The sequence below is a fragment of the Labrus mixtus genome, chromosome 20 (genome assembly GCF_963584025.1).
Source record: "Labrus mixtus chromosome 20, fLabMix1.1, whole genome shotgun sequence".
NCBI lineage: Eukaryota > Metazoa > Chordata > Actinopteri > Labriformes > Labridae > Labrus > Labrus mixtus.
In genome coordinates this window covers 21,780,996-21,798,243 of record NC_083631.1, presented here as the reverse complement: position 1 = coordinate 21,798,243, position 17,248 = coordinate 21,780,996, and the positions used below count along the sequence as shown (strand labels likewise).

The 17,248-nt window shown below is 46.5% G+C and overlaps 2 protein-coding genes across 10 annotated transcripts in view; one reads left to right on the top strand and one right to left on the bottom strand.

The window, feature by feature from the left end:
* Window positions 1–10,271, top strand: part of LOC132953912 (uncharacterized) — a 186,885-nt gene extending 176,614 nt beyond the window's left edge. The window contains exon 2 of the mRNA XM_061026279.1: window positions 10,240–10,271. The gene's annotated coding sequence lies outside the window, so the exon portion shown is untranslated. The remainder of the gene's footprint in view (window positions 1–10,239) is intronic.
* The window catches only part of LOC132953909 (RNA binding protein fox-1 homolog 3-like), a 284,754-nt gene that overhangs the window by 32,306 nt on the left and 235,200 nt on the right, over window positions 1–17,248 (bottom strand). For 6 of the 9 annotated variants that reach the window (XM_061026273.1, XM_061026269.1, XM_061026267.1 and 3 more), the window contains 3 exons: window positions 16,873–17,175; window positions 9,150–9,293; window positions 2,538–2,591 (listed from right to left, as the gene is read on the bottom strand). In XM_061026273.1, coding sequence (XP_060882256.1) covers window positions 2,538–2,591; window positions 9,150–9,293; window positions 16,873–17,175 — 501 coding nt within the window. The remainder of the gene's footprint in view (window positions 1–2,537; window positions 2,592–9,149; window positions 9,294–16,872; window positions 17,176–17,248) is intronic. The other 3 variants (XM_061026275.1, XM_061026271.1, XM_061026272.1) reach the window with 1 other exon arrangement.

Below are 17,248 nucleotides of genomic sequence, written 5' to 3'. Positions count from 1 at the left end.
TCCCCTGGGGGGGGGGGGGTTGTCACTTCCTTGAGTTATGTGGACTGGGATGCTGGACCTGAGCGCTACAGCTAGGAGCTTTATGATATGCTGGCCAAACAAGCAACCATTCCTTTGGTTTCTATATATACTTATAGAGGCATGGGGCAGGGGGGGGGGGGGGGGGAGGGAGCATGGCCACGCTGCCTGATAATTGCTCGAGGATGTAATACATGTGAGAGATGGCGAGCGGGCGCGATCTCGTATGCATGGCGCAGGATATCTCCGGGGCCGCTATTCCTAGCATAAATAACACGGGGACCTGTCCTCGGGGGGGGGGGGGGGGGAAGAGAGATAAAGAAATAAATTCAGAAAAAAAGGAATTGAGGGCAAAATTAATCCTTTGGACATTCACCCGACTGTGGTTACCCCCCTCTATCTTTTTTTCCTTCTTCTTCTTTATCATGCACAAATAATTAGCTTACAAGAGGGTAGAGAGAGGCCACCATTTTTCAAAGGAGACAAACATATTGAATGCAAATTGCCAAAGCTTCATAGGAAATAGATTGTTTATTAATGGCCTGGTCGGTTCATTATGTAGCACACAGTGGTGCGGGAGAGAGAGCGAGAGAGGGGCATCATGGGTAATGGCTTTGGAGGGCACAAACAATAAATGCTTGTTACGGCAGGGGGAGGCAGGTTTATCCGGTGCTCAATCTTGTCTGGCAGAGGGGGGGGGGACTGAGCCGGGTTCCAGGGCTCCCAGCGAGCCTGTATACCAACCCCAAACTACTCCCAGGTATGAATGGGAATCAATAGCATTCATGCCTCAACACCCCCAGCCAGGGACCCTGTCTGCTTTATGAATGGAAAGCTGTGGAGCTTAGTACACTCTATTAAATGAACAGCTGGATGAGGAGCACTCGGCTGTTCACACCACCGCAGGCTTCACCTGTCCATGGGAGCTGGTTAGGAGACTGATACTGCAAGAGGAGAGGGCGGAGCTCGGGCTTCTTCTTCTCTAGCAGCTTTCTTGGACTTCTTGGGTTTTGGGAGTCTAGATGATCTTTAACCAACATTCAAAGTACTCATGTTTGAATTAGCGTTAACTTAAACCGGTGTTATCCAGTTCTTTAGAGGCCGTGGTGACATACAATGGACACCTTTTTTTGGGCTCTGTAAAGACCAAGAAGCGGTATGCTCTTGCTCAAGAAAAATGGACATTGGCACCAAATGTGGATTAATTCCACATCTTAAAGTAGACCCCCAAAAACTGAGCTTTCCCATTTTAGAAATTGATGTAAAAACCTCCAGAGATCAGCTGTTTCAGCCTTCCAATAAGATCAGTTTGTATATCTGTGACCTGATGCTAGAGGAGAGGGCGGAGCTCGGGCTTCTTCTTCTCTAGCAGCTTTCTTGGAATTCTTGGGTTTTGGGAGTCTAGATGATCTTTAACCAACATTCAAAGTACTCATGTTTAAATTAGTGTTAACTTTAACCGGTGTTATCCAGTTCTTTTGAGGCCGTGGTGACATATAATGGACACTTTTTTTGGGCTCTGTAAAGAACAGGAAGCGGTATGCTCTTGCTCAGGTTGACTGCCATCCATCTCACCATATAAGGGCGGGGTTTGGACGTTAACCAAAACTATACCAAAGATAATTGATGATGAGTGGATTGATGGACAGGTGTCCATCTCTGGACATTTTGCTCTGGGACTGGAGAAGGTTGTCTTAACTCTGTATTTGTTTTAATGTCAACATACAGTATCTTTGAAACAAAGTACCCACAAAAACTGAGTTCTCCCATTTGAGAAATGGATGTAAAAACCTCCAGAGATCAGCTGTTTAAGCCTTCCAATAAGATCAGTTTTTATAACTGTGACCTGATGCTATGAACCAATGGGCCTCTGGTGGAGCTCCACAGACTGACACACACTATAACACTTTGTCAGTTGGATTTTTTGAACACTAAGAACCCATTTTTTCCTCGACTTGCTCCTCAAAATGATCATATCATCTTGTGGATGTAATTGAATATTTTAAAATCTCTCACATTGCAAACAGCTAATGCACTCTGTGGGAAGTTTGAAATGTGAAGTGAAAGCATGGACTAAATTACATTTGTGTTGAAAACATCCCAGAGCATTGTTCTCTGCCCTGAATCGCGGTACATCTCACAAAAAAAAAAAAAAAAATGAAAGAACCGGAATAATGCTGGGCATCAAAGAGAAGAGTGGTCCCTAAACGAGCAGGTTTTAAATTCCAGAAGCTGGAGGACCCGCAGCCGGCTTGCTGGATTAAGTGAATTGTGAAACAGCTCAATAATGAATTGATTGACAGGGCTAATGATTCACAACTCGGGTTAGAGCTGCAACAACAAAAACAATAGGGAGGGAGGGAGACGGAGAAAAAAGGGAGAGGCATGGTGGATGCGGCTCTCCAGGACCAGGCTTAGGGACCACTACTCTCAGCCAATGTACACACTACACTAATGCCATCATTAGGAAACAGAAGAAGTACATGGTAATGAAGCAGCTGGCGTTCTAGTTCACTTACCTTGGATCCTCGCTCATTAAAGATAATCTCCACATCTAAAATCTTTCCAAATTGCTGCAGAGAGAAAAGGAAAAAGAGAAGAGAAGAAAACGGGCAGAGACGGAGTTAGAAAAGCCTTACTGGCTGTGAATTCATGAGAAGGACGGCTGGAGAAAGAGAAAAAACCATTAAGGCAATATGGAAATGTTACTTTTGTGAGGAAATGGCGGTCAATTTGCATTTGTTAGCTCGGGAAACACTTCTTTTTGAAGCTGGCTGGCAAGCTTTAAAAAAGAGAGCTGCTGCTGCTTTAATGCATTTTATTTGTAGATCTATCGATACTATATGAAATGAGATCACAGCATCTGTAAAAACATTGGATCTTTGATTACACATCAGCATCTCTGATGTTTGTTTGCTCGCTTGTTTTCACACAGGAAATACAACCATAAAAAAAAAAAGCTGATTATATTTTGATGTTGTCTTCAGATATTGAACCCCCCCCCCCCCCCCCCGCCCGCCCCCTCCACCTTCACGCTCACCTGGGGATTTCTGCCGAGTCTCCCGAGCAGATAGCTGAGCTTTGACTCGTGAAAAGTTTGGTGGATCCGTTCTGAAAGTACCCTAAAAAAATCCTTTTATTCGCCTCTCTCTCTCCGTCTCATCTCTATTCTCTCTCCCGCCCCTTTGTTTGTGTGCTCTCGCAGTCAACAGGACCTGAGGGCCAGTCCCCGGGGGTTAACATGCTCCAGCCCTTTCGATTTAACAGGCCTGCCATTCGGATCATTAGAAAAGGGAGGAATGAAAGTAAACTGTAAGTTCCTCTAATGAGTGGAGTGAGAGAGACTTTTAATTGCTGTCTACGATGGCCGTATTATTTCATTAAAAGTAATTACCCTGTCAAGCGGTCCGCGTCGCCTTCATTTCGGCACAACAGGGAAGAAATGGGCCTTCCATGCGGTCGACGCTCAATGGGAATGGATGGATCGTTTGACTGAGCCACTAATAGGGGTTAGGAGGAGCTGGCTATTATCTGGCTGAAGCGAGTGGAGTGGGCTTGAGACGGTAAGGGTCTACGGGTTGGAGAAAGGCACACATGTTCCCTGCACTGGAGAGGATTTGCAGTAGAATCACCACTCCAAGCACAATGGTAATTATTTCTGAATGTGGGCAACTTGATTTAGCTTTTGGGGGGTTTTAATATCTAAAAGGTACCAAAAATGTAAGAACTCCTAAAGTTGATGATTGCAAATTAATCATTGGATTGCAAATGTGCCCAATCAAAGAACATCCACTAAAAGCTCTTGTTTTTGCCACTAATTGGCTCAGATGGTAATTTGAGCTGTCTCATACATTGAAAGCATCCCCACAGACGTTTAACTTTTGTTAAAGAGGAAGACATTTATTTTTTTACATGGATGACTTAACAGCCAACACTCCATTAAGAAAAAAACAGTCATTTTACTTCCTGAAACTCAGGCGCTGCTCCTCCAATGAATCGGTGTTGCCATGTGCGACTCAAACATTCAATCAGTGGTTACCATTAAAAAAAACCCACACTCTCAAAATATTACAAAGCTACCCCATTGAGGGAGCAGTAGACCATAAAACTCCTGTTTTCTCTGTAAAATGATTCTTTTTTTATCGTTGGAGTCTGGTGGTTGTAAACATTAGGTTTCAAGACATTTTTTCTTGCTAAACTGAAGGCATCTTAAAAGGCTTATTTACGTAGGTTTGTGTAATGCGTTCAGGCACTTAGAAGAAGTATATCAGTGGCAAAAAAAAACAACACTTAAAGTGAGAATACTTTGATTATGTGAATGCGCCCCTGAGGGTTACAGCCCACTTTATGGCTGTCAGCTGTGTCCTTCAACTTGAACAAACAATTGGTACCAATTGGTCATTTAGATACTTTAATGCAGGATCCTGGTTTAAAATGAAACAAAGTCTCTTGGTTGGTGATTTAAACCATTTCCTGTTTCAGCAGGGGGCATCTCCTCCCCCTATATAAGTTCTGGAAAAGACATTCCATAGATCCCGTATCCACACAGCTGCTTCATATGGCGCTTAGCTTCATTGATTTCGAATGGGGAAGTGCTGGCTCGATCACACACACAGGCATTTGTATCCCAGCGTGATGCCCCCTTTCTCGCCTGAGATGACAATGCTTTCCCCCACGCAATGTGCAGATGCTAATTGTTTTAACCGAGCGTAATGGGCTTGTGGCGTCGATTAATTAGTTTCAGAGGAAGTCGTCTTTGTGGATTTCCACATGGCGCTGGGGACTGCTCGCTGCTCACCAGTGATCTCATGCACTGCTATCCCCACCCACCCACTCACACACACTCATACACACACACACACACACACACACACACACACACACACAGAGAAACAGCTGCCTCAGCAGCACCGATAAACAATAGCTTCAATGGGAGGAGTCTCCAGAGGGAGGACAAGAGAGGCTGACGTCATCTAAGAGGCTGCAGCTCGATCACACATCCATTTGTTTAAATAAATAAATTGAACAGCGATGAAAAAAGCGAGATAGAAGCAGAAGTACTCCCACGTCAGAGCCCCACTCCAGTGATTTTGCATCTTTTACCCCATTTATCGCAGATATTTTTATACAAGTGCTGACCTAAATTGCAAATTTTGTTCCTCCAATTAACATGTTTTTAACTATTCCGGGCATCGGTTTGGTTTTATTACAATTTTTTTGGAGTCTGCTTTGGCTTCTGTTACATTATCTCTCTCTCAGGAAACGATGTGCAGAATCAGCAGCCCATTCTGACTGAATCTTGACCCCAATGCTTCAAGAAATCATTCTTCAACCAATCTAGCAGAATCCATGGATTGCCTTTCTCCAGCACTTACAATACCTCTTTGAAAAAGCAAGAAAATGAACGGTATGCAAACAAAAAGGTAATCAAAAGGTTTTCAGTTTAGTGGCATGGTCCTCCAATGCGCAGTGGACCCTGCTGCCTTTATCCTTGATCAAATCACTGCACACTGTGCTCCTGATGCCTTCAGCCTCCTCGTGTGAAAGCAACACAAACAAGATCGCGGCCGCTGTGCCTCCACCTTTGATTAGCTTGAATATCTTTAAGCTCTTCAGAAACCTATAATTACGCCGCCGCCGCCGCAGCAGCAGCCCTGTGTATTCAAACAGCAGCCGGGCTCCAGTGTGTGGAGCATGTTAGGGCACAGCAGTGAGTGTGACAGCAGGATGGGGGCGGGGAGGAGGGGAGGAGGGCAGAGGTCCTGATTGCTCTGGGGGAGCGCTGTGAGAGCCCTTACATGCTCGGAGAGAAGCACTGCTGAAGAACTCCGGTCGCGCAAACGAGGGCACCCTCGAGCAGTGCGAGCGCGGCGGCTTGCACAGAGTGTTTTCATTTCCTTTTCTCACTCGCGAGCTCTCAGAGATCACAGTTTCTAATTACTGATTAAGGGTCCGCTGTGGTCGCCCTTAATGAGCCCCTTCATTCAGTGCCTCGTTAAAGGCTCACAGGTTGCTCCACACCCTTTAATCCTGTGGCGTGGCAGGGTGCATCTCAAGCCCCTCCCCTTTTTTTGTGTTTTTTTAGGGTGCTGGCTCAAAAAAGCTTCCTATACTGCTGGGATTCTTCCTCCTCGTGTAGGAGCCAGATGGGCTTTTCTCTCTGCCTGTCGGGCCCCTCTCTAGTGGGCTGTGCCGCACCTTCACACCTCTTTTCCTCGGTCTCCCATCGCCTTCATGTGTGTGGGTTTCACTCATGCACAGCAGTAATGGCGTATTGAGCCGGTGGCGCTCCAGAAGCCATTAGGAGCTAGAGGGATTTTGCACACGCTGATGACACAAAAGGCTCATTGTGGAGGCCATGTCAGAGGGTGGAGAACAACCAGCTATCTCCTTTGCCAAGACCTACCCCAAGACAATCAATCCTGCAACCCCCCCGCTATCTGCTATGCCAACCGCTGAGAAGGGCAGGGCATGTAGGAAAGAAAGGAACGGGGCACCACCACGTGGGTGCAGGAGGGTGATTGAGGGGGGGAACGGGTGGGCTGCGATCAATTTTCTATCGTATATCTGCATGCAGTGCGGCGGCCAGGCACACAAAAGCCTCCGAGCTAATTACCGAGGCGATTTGGATTCCACACGACCTGCACCAGAGCTGGGAACAATAAAACCAACAATCAAGAGAGAGAGAGAGAGAGAGAGAAAGAGCAGCCATGTTGTCTGCAATTTATAAAAAACCCCCGAGCCAGGCCTCTCGAGTAATTAATATCATCAGCTGGATGTTGTCTTCATAACGATGAGAATTAACGCCGCTGGCTTCTAATGGTCCAATTAGCGCGCAACATTTAAAGTACATTTTTGGCAATCGTCTCCGTTCAGATCCATTATAGTTATTGAATCGGGGGATGTTTGGTTCAATTCTTATTGAAGCTTTTGCGAGACACAAGGGTGAGCTGTTGAACTATTCATTGCCTCATTAATTGGCCGAGAGACAGAAGGGAGGGAAGAGAAGAGTTTTAGCTGAGGACCTCTGCTATGCCGAACATGTAATCGTACTGCAGCGGACCACTCAACAAATAATTCTTCTCCAGTCTTCATATTAGCCGACAGAGTTTAATGATGGACTTGAGAAGTGGTTTGTTTTTTGATGACAACAAAAAGTATGCTTTGGAAATATTTGGTAAACATGAGTGACCGGAATTGAAGAACTAAAGTCAGTTGTGTTGACAGCGTTCTTCTCACTGATTTAATTGCTAAAATCTCTCAGCAAACGTTGATACTGGACTGGCTCTATATCTCCACTAACTTCAGCCTGGTGTTAATGTACCAGTGTGTTTCATCTCTTTCACACCAGCCCCCCCCCCCCCCTCTGTGACTAATTGGGCTTCTTTTTATTTACCTCCCTAAACGTGTTAAAACTCTGGAGTTCTTTTTTTTAAATTTCTTCTGACGTTTGTAACCAATGAAGTCACTAGATCCCTAGTAGTAGAAGTCGTCTTACTCGTTGAAGTTTCATTTACCGCAAAGTTAAACCAAGGCGCTACCTTTTTCTATGTCTTAAAGCCTTGACTACAAAAATGTTTTTGTAGATTGTTTTAGTCTGCAGCCAACAACAGGCTGCAGTGACTGCAGTGTTCATCTTTGCAGGCAAATGCATCTGAACTCAAAACATCTACTTGAACTAACAACAGCTTACTTTGAATGTTACAAATGCTAGTTTCTGCTTCTAACTGGCTCATTTCTTGGACTCTCGTAACATTTTGGAAAGGATCCTGAAAGACTGAGCTAATGGATTTGGACTGGACTTGAGCGTTTATAGTGCTTTTGTAGCTTTTACATCGCGGGTCACACCAGCCCATTCACACACATTCACACACTGATGGAAAGTGTTCATCAGTATTATCTGATTCCATTCATACGACGAAGCAGCGGGAGGAACTTGGGGTTCAGTGTCTTGCACATGGACACATCGGACATGTGGTTGCAGGAGCTGGGGATCGAACCCCTGACCTTCTGGTTGAGAGACGACCGACTCTACCACTGATCACTAAGATGCTTATTTTGAGTATGAAACATTCATAGCTAACTTCAAATCCACCAGACTCCATTGATGAAAACAGTTTTTTTACCTTACCTGTCAGTCAGTTTTCTTTATTGCACAAATAACATGTTGCATCGGAACCAGTCAGTGGAAACAAAATGTACTCAATAACTCAAACAAAAGGTTTCATTTCAAGAAGGGTGGTACCAGACACTCTCCTGTTCTACAAGTTAAAACTACTTTTTTTTGGTCAATGGAGTCTGGTGCATTGAAGAGAGCAAAGAAGACAAAAATCTGAAGTTTTAATGATAAAACCCCAATCTGTGTAGGTGTCCTTTCTATGAGACACTTACAATATCAATCAGAGCGTGACTGTAGCTAAATCAAGGACTTTTAATGGACGTTTTTTCGACCAAGCCCAGTTCCCAATGGATCACGTTGAAGCTATCACATCCCGGTTTGAGCTGCTGGCTGAAGCAACAAGCAGGAACTACTCCAAAACCTTACAACCAAGAACTATACAAATACCCACCCCGCTTCGAGGATGTTTCCCCTCTGCTTGTTATCCCCGATGCTTAATAAGCCACTTCATTATAGTAATAACTCTTTGATGATAGCAGAGGTCCGCTCTGTTGCGAGCGAGGTGGAGCTGTACTAATATAAAACACTGCAGGACACCCTGATTAAAACGTTCCTTTGGTACCGGATTGGAGTTTTTACAACTGGACTGGTTACTTGACGGCTAATTTGGCTTTGTAGAATTATTGTTAACGTGTTCTCAGATCACCATAGAAACCTTTGTTCATGTTATGGGCTACATACGGTGGCTCTGAAGGTCAACAGAATGCAAAAAAAATATTCAATTCCTGAGATGTAAATGGCAAATGCAAAAGAATTGTCATGAAACAAATTATTTCACTTACGTAAATGTCTGTTTCAAGCAATTTTTAAAGTTTTTTAATTTTTTTTTTTTTTTGCTTTTAATGAAATGTTTTTGCCTTCTGTGAAATGGCTTTTTTTTTTTAACAGTTTGCCTTCAGGGCCACTGTAGTTAGACCTACTGACTTGTGATGTCCCTTCCAGGTATACTCACCCCAAACATTTGCCTTAGGTCGGGGTCCCGGAAGCGGAAGGGAATGTTGGAGACATGTAACCTTTTGGGCTGCTGCTTCTCTGAAGAGTCTGAGTGCTGGAGCTGGAGCTGCTGAGAGCCCTCTGTTTGCGTCACATCATCTGTCTGCCGGAGGGAAACAAACAGAAAAAGAGAGACACAAGCTGCTCATTAGCCGCTACAGTATACTCTACCTCCCGGCCCTGAACTATACCAGAACAGGGGAGGGGTTGGAAAAAAAAGGAGGGGGGGGGGGAGTGGGATGCAGGGTGGGGGGAGGCCTGCCTAACTAACTTACTCAGCGTCTGCCATTTTTCAAATCTGGCGAGCAAAGCCAAAGCGATAAACAGCCGATGACTTATCGTGTCAAACCTCAGGTTGTGCATTACAAATCCACTTATTAATCTCTTGCACTTAGCTCTTGAGCAACAGGGAAGATTGAAGGTGCTGACAAAAAGGCGTGGATATAGATCCCACGGAGCCCTGACATGTCTAGACTAAAGACACATTATTGGTGACGTTTTTTTTGCACACAGCCATCAAGTGTGCGAGGCCCACAGCCCTCAGCGTTGTTGTTTTCCATCATTATGCGAATGCTATGCTGACATTTCTATATAAATGACGCGTCTGATGTCAATGACAAATCTCACTTGTTTCCCCGCGCGACACCTCTGATTGATTTCGCTCACAGGTTGCCGGCTGCTTGTCTGTTCGGACGGACCTTGTTGTTTTTGAGGCAGTTTCTTTTCCGATGTGCACTGTGGAGAAATCCTATTTGTTCAGTGGTATATTGTTAATCCTCTCTTTTATTCACATTGTGGTGTAGATCATGTGGAATCCTCCTGTTTGGATTAAAAGCTCAAAATTCAGTGTTGCACTATTTATTCTGTGATTTATTACATAGATGGCAGTTTGAAGCAGCGCAAGCGTGGATGAAATGAATAATTTTAGAAGAAGTATTATTTGAGTTAACCCTTAAAAATCCTCAATAGAAATGGTGTCAGTGCCTGAAATAGTGTTTTGACTACTGTGATGTCATTTTGTTGAACAAAGTAGCATAAAGCGTGGACAGTTTGGTTGACGCTATACAAATAAAAATTGATTGATTGATTGAAACATTTAAGAAAAATATTTTCCTAGGTTAAAAACTGGAGTTTGGTTTTCTCGTAGACTTCTATACAATCAGACTTATTTTGTGCTAACAGTGGGGTTGCCCCATGCATGCATGCAGTTAGAAAGAATGCATTCTGATTTTGCGTTTTGAAACCTAGAAGCTAAATCTATTCTCATATATACGGTCTGATTTATTTATTTTTTTAAAAAGAAAGAAAAAGAAACGGCATCGCTGTGTTTCTTTTTTTTTTGGCTCGAATCTTCTCCTTTCTGCAAGAGCACAAAAAATGATTAAAACGAACAAAAAATGAACCCTGATTTAGTGACTCAGAAGGCTGACTAAATAAAGGAAGTGAGAGCGGGGGGGGGGGGGGGGGGGGAGGAGGAGACTGAGACACGGCGGAGTGGAAGTGGCAGATATTGAGCACAAAAAGCTGTTTGAATGTGATATGTAAACTGCGAGGTCTCCCGGGAAGTGCTCTCTGAGCACAGCAAACACACTATACACTGGCAGGGAAGTCACACACACAGACACAATCTTGTACCGAGATACAGACGTGGAACGGGGGAGCAGGTTGTTGCCGGAGTACAAACGGTTCAAATGACACACACACATACACACACACACACACACACACACTCACACTAAACGTGCACGCTCACACGATGATAACCCTCGCCCCGCTCTGAGGCTGTCAGATGGCTGCGGGCCACTCTTAGTGATACATCTCCCACCATTTAGGAAATGGGGTAGAGATTTATTCATTATAATTCATCATCACAGTATTATCATTATCATCATGATCGTAATGATGATCGCCTTTATTATTCTCATTATCATAATCACAATCTCCACTGTAATGGCCGTCATTTATTCGCTTTTTATGGCCCATTCCGAGACAGTGACATACATTGTTAGCGGTGACAGTTGTTTGATTCAAGGTCCCACTTTGTCTCCCCCCCCCCCCCCCCCCCCCCCCCCCCCCCGCCTGCAGCCGTACAGGTAAGAGCGGGGGGCGGTGGCGGCAGCTTCCCCGAGCCTCCGTCTTCTGGGCTTTTTGAAGGCATCCAGGACCCCAGAGGTTAACAAGTGGAGAAGGACACGGACGGCGGGGGAAATGTGGCAAACTCGGGCCGGGCTGGTGTGGAGAGTGGATTTGTGACAGAGAGAGAGAGAGAGAGTTGGGCCGGAGTGGGGTCTTAACTCTGCCGTGTCCTCGCGTGCTGGAGGTTAATAGCCTGAGTAGCCATGTTGGGGCCCCGGGGGGGGTGACACATTGCAGACAGATGCTGGGACCGTGGAGGGTGACAAGGTACCAGAGGCCCCCGCGGGTCAATCTGTTTCATCGGTCACACATGACACTATCGACCTTTAGCGTATGTTTCCAGACTACAGAGCACCGCTGTCCTCTTTCTGTCTGTCTGCTCTTTTTATCCCAGCAGGCTGCGGTTGTTTGCAAACACCCAGATTAACTTTCAGACAGGACGGCAGCACGCTGACATCGGGGGCAAACACACACACACACACACACACACACGGAGAACACAAATACTGAATCGCTGACTCCCAAGCATTCCCAGACTGCATCCTACTAACTCAATAACTTGGGGTGTCACTGAGATCTGGAACGCTTGCCTGTGCACACCGCTCCCCGAAGGCTCCAGCCCGCCCGCCTGGTTGTGAGATGGTGGTGTTTCAGTGGAAAATAATTACCTCTGTATTACCATAGGAGGCCACCTTCAGTGGCACTTTACTGTCCCGACAGCTGCTGTCACAGAGAGGAGGTGGAAGAGGGGGGGGGGGAGAGAGGGGGGATGCAAAACATGCCGTCACCGCTGAAGCCAGCAAACCAGAGAGTGAGAGAGCTGTCAACTCCGGCAACTCTACCGGCTTCCCGTTCAGTCATTCCTCTAAAAGACTCCCCTCGCTGTTATTTTGCAAATCGCCTGCAAAGTGCTCCGCTCAGCACTTTCCCCCCCTCTCTCCTCGCAGAGTGGCATTACAAGAGCATAATTGAAACTATCTGATTGGAATGCTGCCAAGCAGGTAGATTACATCCGATTAAATAGTTGGGGGGATACTGAGTCGTCGCTCTCAAGAATTATAATGCCTGAGCTTTAATTTATTATTTTTTATTTTTTTCTCTCTCTCCCCCTCCACTCCCGGTTCCTCCACTGTTTGTTTTGGTTTTCTAAAGAAGCTGCAAATATATATCCCCCTCCATCACCTGGGAGAGCAGCGGGGGTAAAGAAAGTGAGCGTGGAGTAGAGGGCCCGCTCCCCTCCTCCTAACCCCCCCTCCCCGCCCCCCTCCTCCCAAGTGGCAGAAGGAAGAGGAGTTATTTTAGGCGACAGTTGTAATCCTGTGAATATTCTCCATAGAGGATGTTACCAATGGTATGTAGCAGTTGAAGTTCTCTTCGGCCATTCTTCCTCAGAGGAGATGTGCAGCCACTTGAAGGACTCTCTATTCAGATATGCAGCTAAGAAGTGGATTTGGTTGCTATATGTTTTTTAGACTAAAAAAAAACAACAATTTTCTTCGTTTGGAAAGTCTGTTTGTTCTCCTTGAGTTGAACTCTTGTGATGTCACTGTCATTGTGCTCTTTACACACAGTGTACCTAATGGTTAGATTCCACACAGAATCGGTGTGCACATATTTCGGCCTCCGTCGTGGGTTTTCGCTTCGTCCGACGGCGCACACCTCACCTTACTTTGTCTGTGTCTGAAGTGTAAGCGTTGCCATGAGCGGCTGGACTCACGAGATCCCAGGAGAACTACAAGATCACGCGGGATTAAAAGAAAACAACGGGAAAGCGACGGCTTACTTTGCATTTCTGCGGCTGTTTGTTTTTCATTCGGTGCAATTTTTTTGATTTGCTGGTGGTTGGACACACGATCAGGAGCCTGTGCCTGTGTTTTGTTTTGGAATTGACAAGTCGCTCTATGCTTTGCCCTTGTGTGACTTCCTGTCTGGGTGGCTCTGCTCTGTTTAGCTCGACGCGTGCTGGCAGGGGGTTCCACTGAAAGTATTTTGGGGGGCGGAGCAGAGCAGAGTGGCGCTGCGGTGGAAACACTAACATTGACTTAAGAGGGGGCGCACAGGGAAGTTGTAGAAACTACCAGAGAGTGGGCGGGGCCGTGGCTCTTCACCCAACAATGTGGCAGGGCTGAAAGCTGGAGAGGGAGGTGTTCATGCAAAAAAAACTTGCATGAGCCTCTGACACATAAACAAGCTACATACCAGGAAAGAAGTATCCTTGCACTGATTGATAATCTACAGCAGGGGGAAATCAGTGGCTCCACCCACTTCTAGATATTGCAGTCGTCCTGTTTTAAATGGTGGCCGACCAGAACCGCCTCTAAAATCTACTCCCAAGTCGTGTCTGAAACGCAGCTCATGGGAGAAGACAGCAAGTGTGTATGTGCTGCCACATGTCTGCTTGCCCCTCGTGTGTTCACGTTATCACAGTCGCCTCAGAACACCCTTTGGAAAGTCTTCACGCCGCTGACACGGGCTGTGGAAAATCTGAAAATTGAGTGCTGCCCCAACGCCACTGCCATTAATTTGTTATCTGAGAAGAGAATGATTACTCATGAAATCCAACCAAAACCTCAGACTATTTGAACTGAGCCAGATAACGAGCTCGGGTTTTTTTCTTCTCCTCCAGTGGAGCTCACTGGCAGCCCTCTGCTCCCCGTCATCTCGGAGGATTTGGTGGAAAAAAAAAAAAAAAAAAGTTGGGGTCTGTCTCTCTTCCTCAAGCCGCCCTGCTTTCTTTCAAGTCGGCTTGTTTGAACACGGCAACAGAGCGAGGTCCCAGAGGTCTCCGGCTCTGGACAGCACCACCTCCCCCCCCCCCCCCCCCCCCCCCAGTATAGACGGAGCATACTGGTAGACACAGACAGAAACAGAGAGAGTCCCTGTGCCTCATTAAAACATACACACTCCCTGCTCTCTGCGGGGAATACACACAGAATCCATACGTTCCACTGAATTTTCACTCCTCTCTCTCGACTCGTTTTTATGTCTTTAAGTCGAGAGAAGATGTGCAGAGTGAAGCGCCGTCGCGGGGGGGAAAGAGGAGCTGAGCGCAGCAGAGTCGAGCCAAGGGAGGAGGGGGGCGAGTGTGACGGGGGGGGGGGGGGGGGGGGAGAGAGTTGCTGATCTGCTCCTTCAATCTGTGTTCCTGCAGGGTGCCCTAATCAAAGGCGCCCGGGCCCGTCTGTGGCACCCAGAGTAAAACAGGCTGGGTCTGTCATAAAAGCGGGGGGGGACACAGCGGTGGGCGACACTACAGCAGCGGCCCCACCGAGGATTAGACTCTGTGTTTACACCCCACTAATCTCATCCCTCTGTCCTCACTGGGGAAAAAAAAAAAAAAAAAAAACGGGTGGAGGAGAGAAGGAGAGTAGAGGGACGGGCGCGAAGAGAGAGAGAGAGAGAGATAGAGGGAGAGCATGAAGGCGAGCTCTCATCTCTCCATGGCCACCGTCTCTTTCTTCACAGCGGGTGAGCAACATGAAATGAAATCAAATGTAGAGAGAGAGAGAGAGAGAGGGGGGAAGACAGTGGGAGATAGTGAGTGGAGGAGTGGTGGTGGTGGTGGTGGGGGGGTACTGAACCTCCTGCCAAGTCTCCGCTCACTTTAAACTCTCTCGTGTGTCGGCCATTACTGTATAAGTGCGGCGTTATAACCGCGGGAAGCAGTCGGCGAGCGTCACACAAATCTTCAAATCAAACATTGCGACATTATAGGCAGATGATAATACGCCGTTGCCGCCGCTCTGCATGTGCCTCATAAGCACTTTTTTCCCCCCGCTTTGCCAAATGTTCATCGACGCTCTGTAATTGTGCGGCAGAGAGAGAATGGAGTTATTAACCGTCTCTTTTATGAGTGACCCAGATCCGTCTCAGGAGCGCCCGTGCCCTCGCCGTGACCTCTTCCCCAGCAGGTGTTTTTTTCACTCTAAAGGGAGAGAGAGGAAGGGTCTGAAGGTCTTATTTTTTTTTTTTCATCTCCGCATGCATTATCTGACTCTCTGAACACGCCTCTCAAGTTTGCAGCTAAGTCGTCCTCCTCCTGCTTCTTCTTTTTTTTTTTTTTTTATCTACATCTGCCTCTTGTGAAGGTAAATCCCAGGTCAAGGCTTTCCATATGAGAGCATCAGCACACAAGGGCGGAAATGTTTAATGTATAATTCAGAATTTCACTCACTTCCAAGCCTTCTATCTCGACACACAGCATTGCCAGGGGTTTGTTTTTTTTTTCTTCCCTACTTGGGAGTGCCAGTACTTTAAATACATGCAGCCTTATGGTGACATGTAAAAGAAAAAACTATAATCAGGACCAGGCACAGTCACACATGAAGCCATAGGAGGGCTATAAATAAAAATAAATCTTTCTAAAGAATAGGAAAGTAGGGGGGGGGGGGGCACCGGTGGCCTAATGAGTGCATGTGCCCCATGTATGGAGGCTATGTTCCTCCAAGAGAGCGGGTTTGAATCCGGCCTGTGGCTCCTACTATGTTGGCAGTGGCAATTCTAGAGTCCGTCTAAAATCAATTAGGGGGCCCGTCCAACCAGCGTTAATCACCATCATGTCTGCCAGCCGACGCGTCCTCCTCTTCCTTTACCTTTCCTTTACCTTTCCTTCCTGTCGACGGCTAATTCCTCTTCATATTTCATCAGTTACTTCCACTGAGAAACTTTGGTTTCCTAAGCCAGCCTTTCCCAAACTTAAGACTGTCGCGGCCCACTTTGAAACACAAAATTACTCCGGGGACCGTCATAAAATAAAAGTTGTGACTACAGCTCCCACTTTCAGCAAGGGTAAACTATTGGACATGACAACATGATCTTATGGCAAGATAGACAAGAAAGTTTACTAAACAGATATTAAATATGATATTATGTCCATGACAGGCCTTACTAATCACTCTTTGAGAGGTCTGTTTGAGGGGTTGGCTCAGGTGATATATTTTTTTATTTTTATACCTGGTGGAGGCCTTTTTGCGGCCCGCCTGTAGTACCCACACGGACCACCAGGGGGGCCACACTTTGGGAAGCACTGTTCTAAGTGATAGAGTGAGTGCTTTCAGATGGGGCACCCAAAGGGATTGTCATTGCAAAATTTGCACATTTTGAGCCACTGCTTTGGTTTGTTAGCTCTTGGGGAGGGGGGGGGGGGGGGGGGGACCCTACTGGTCTGGGGCCTCCGAGCAGTTGCCTGCCTGTTGGACAAGGAGCACCTCTGTATGTTGGATTGGTAGTTTGGATCTGTGAGGCCTTTATCTTCTGTATCTCTGAACAACACAGAGACATGCTGTTATGTTGCACCAAATATGTCAAACTTCCCTGAGCACAAGAGCTAAAGATTTCATTTGGTAAGGCTGTGGCAGACGTTAGTAAGAGAAAAACAAGCATTACAGAAAACTTGACTCAGAAAAAACAAAAGACAGGTAGAAATATTAGACTCTTAAATCTTAAATCAAACGTTTTGAATTTAAACTGTTAAATCTTCTCTAAACATCTGGTAGAGGTCAATGCAAAAGGAAAAGGTGTAATATTGATAATAATGTTTTTTTTACTTGCTGACAGCGTGTTGGGAACAGTGTTTGCAGGTGATGGAGGACACTGACCGGTGCGGTCGTGGTGGCGGTGATGGCGGGCGTGCTGTTGTCGGTGCCGGCCGGCTCGCTGTGCGTCTGCGTGGGCGTGTAGAGGGTCATGGCGTGCTCGGGGACCCGGCTCTGCCCGGTGTAGTCCTGTGTCGGGAGGGCGTGCGGCGCCGCGAACTCGGCGGGGATGCCGTTCTGTGGTGGGGGAGGGTACTGGGCTGGGGTGTACGGCTGGGCCATCGCTTCTGGGGGGTTGGTGGCCTCTTGGTTACCCTGAGAGAGAGAAACACACAACAAGAGGGAGGCGTTGAGAATAACAAAAAAACAGGATGTGATTGTGAGTTCA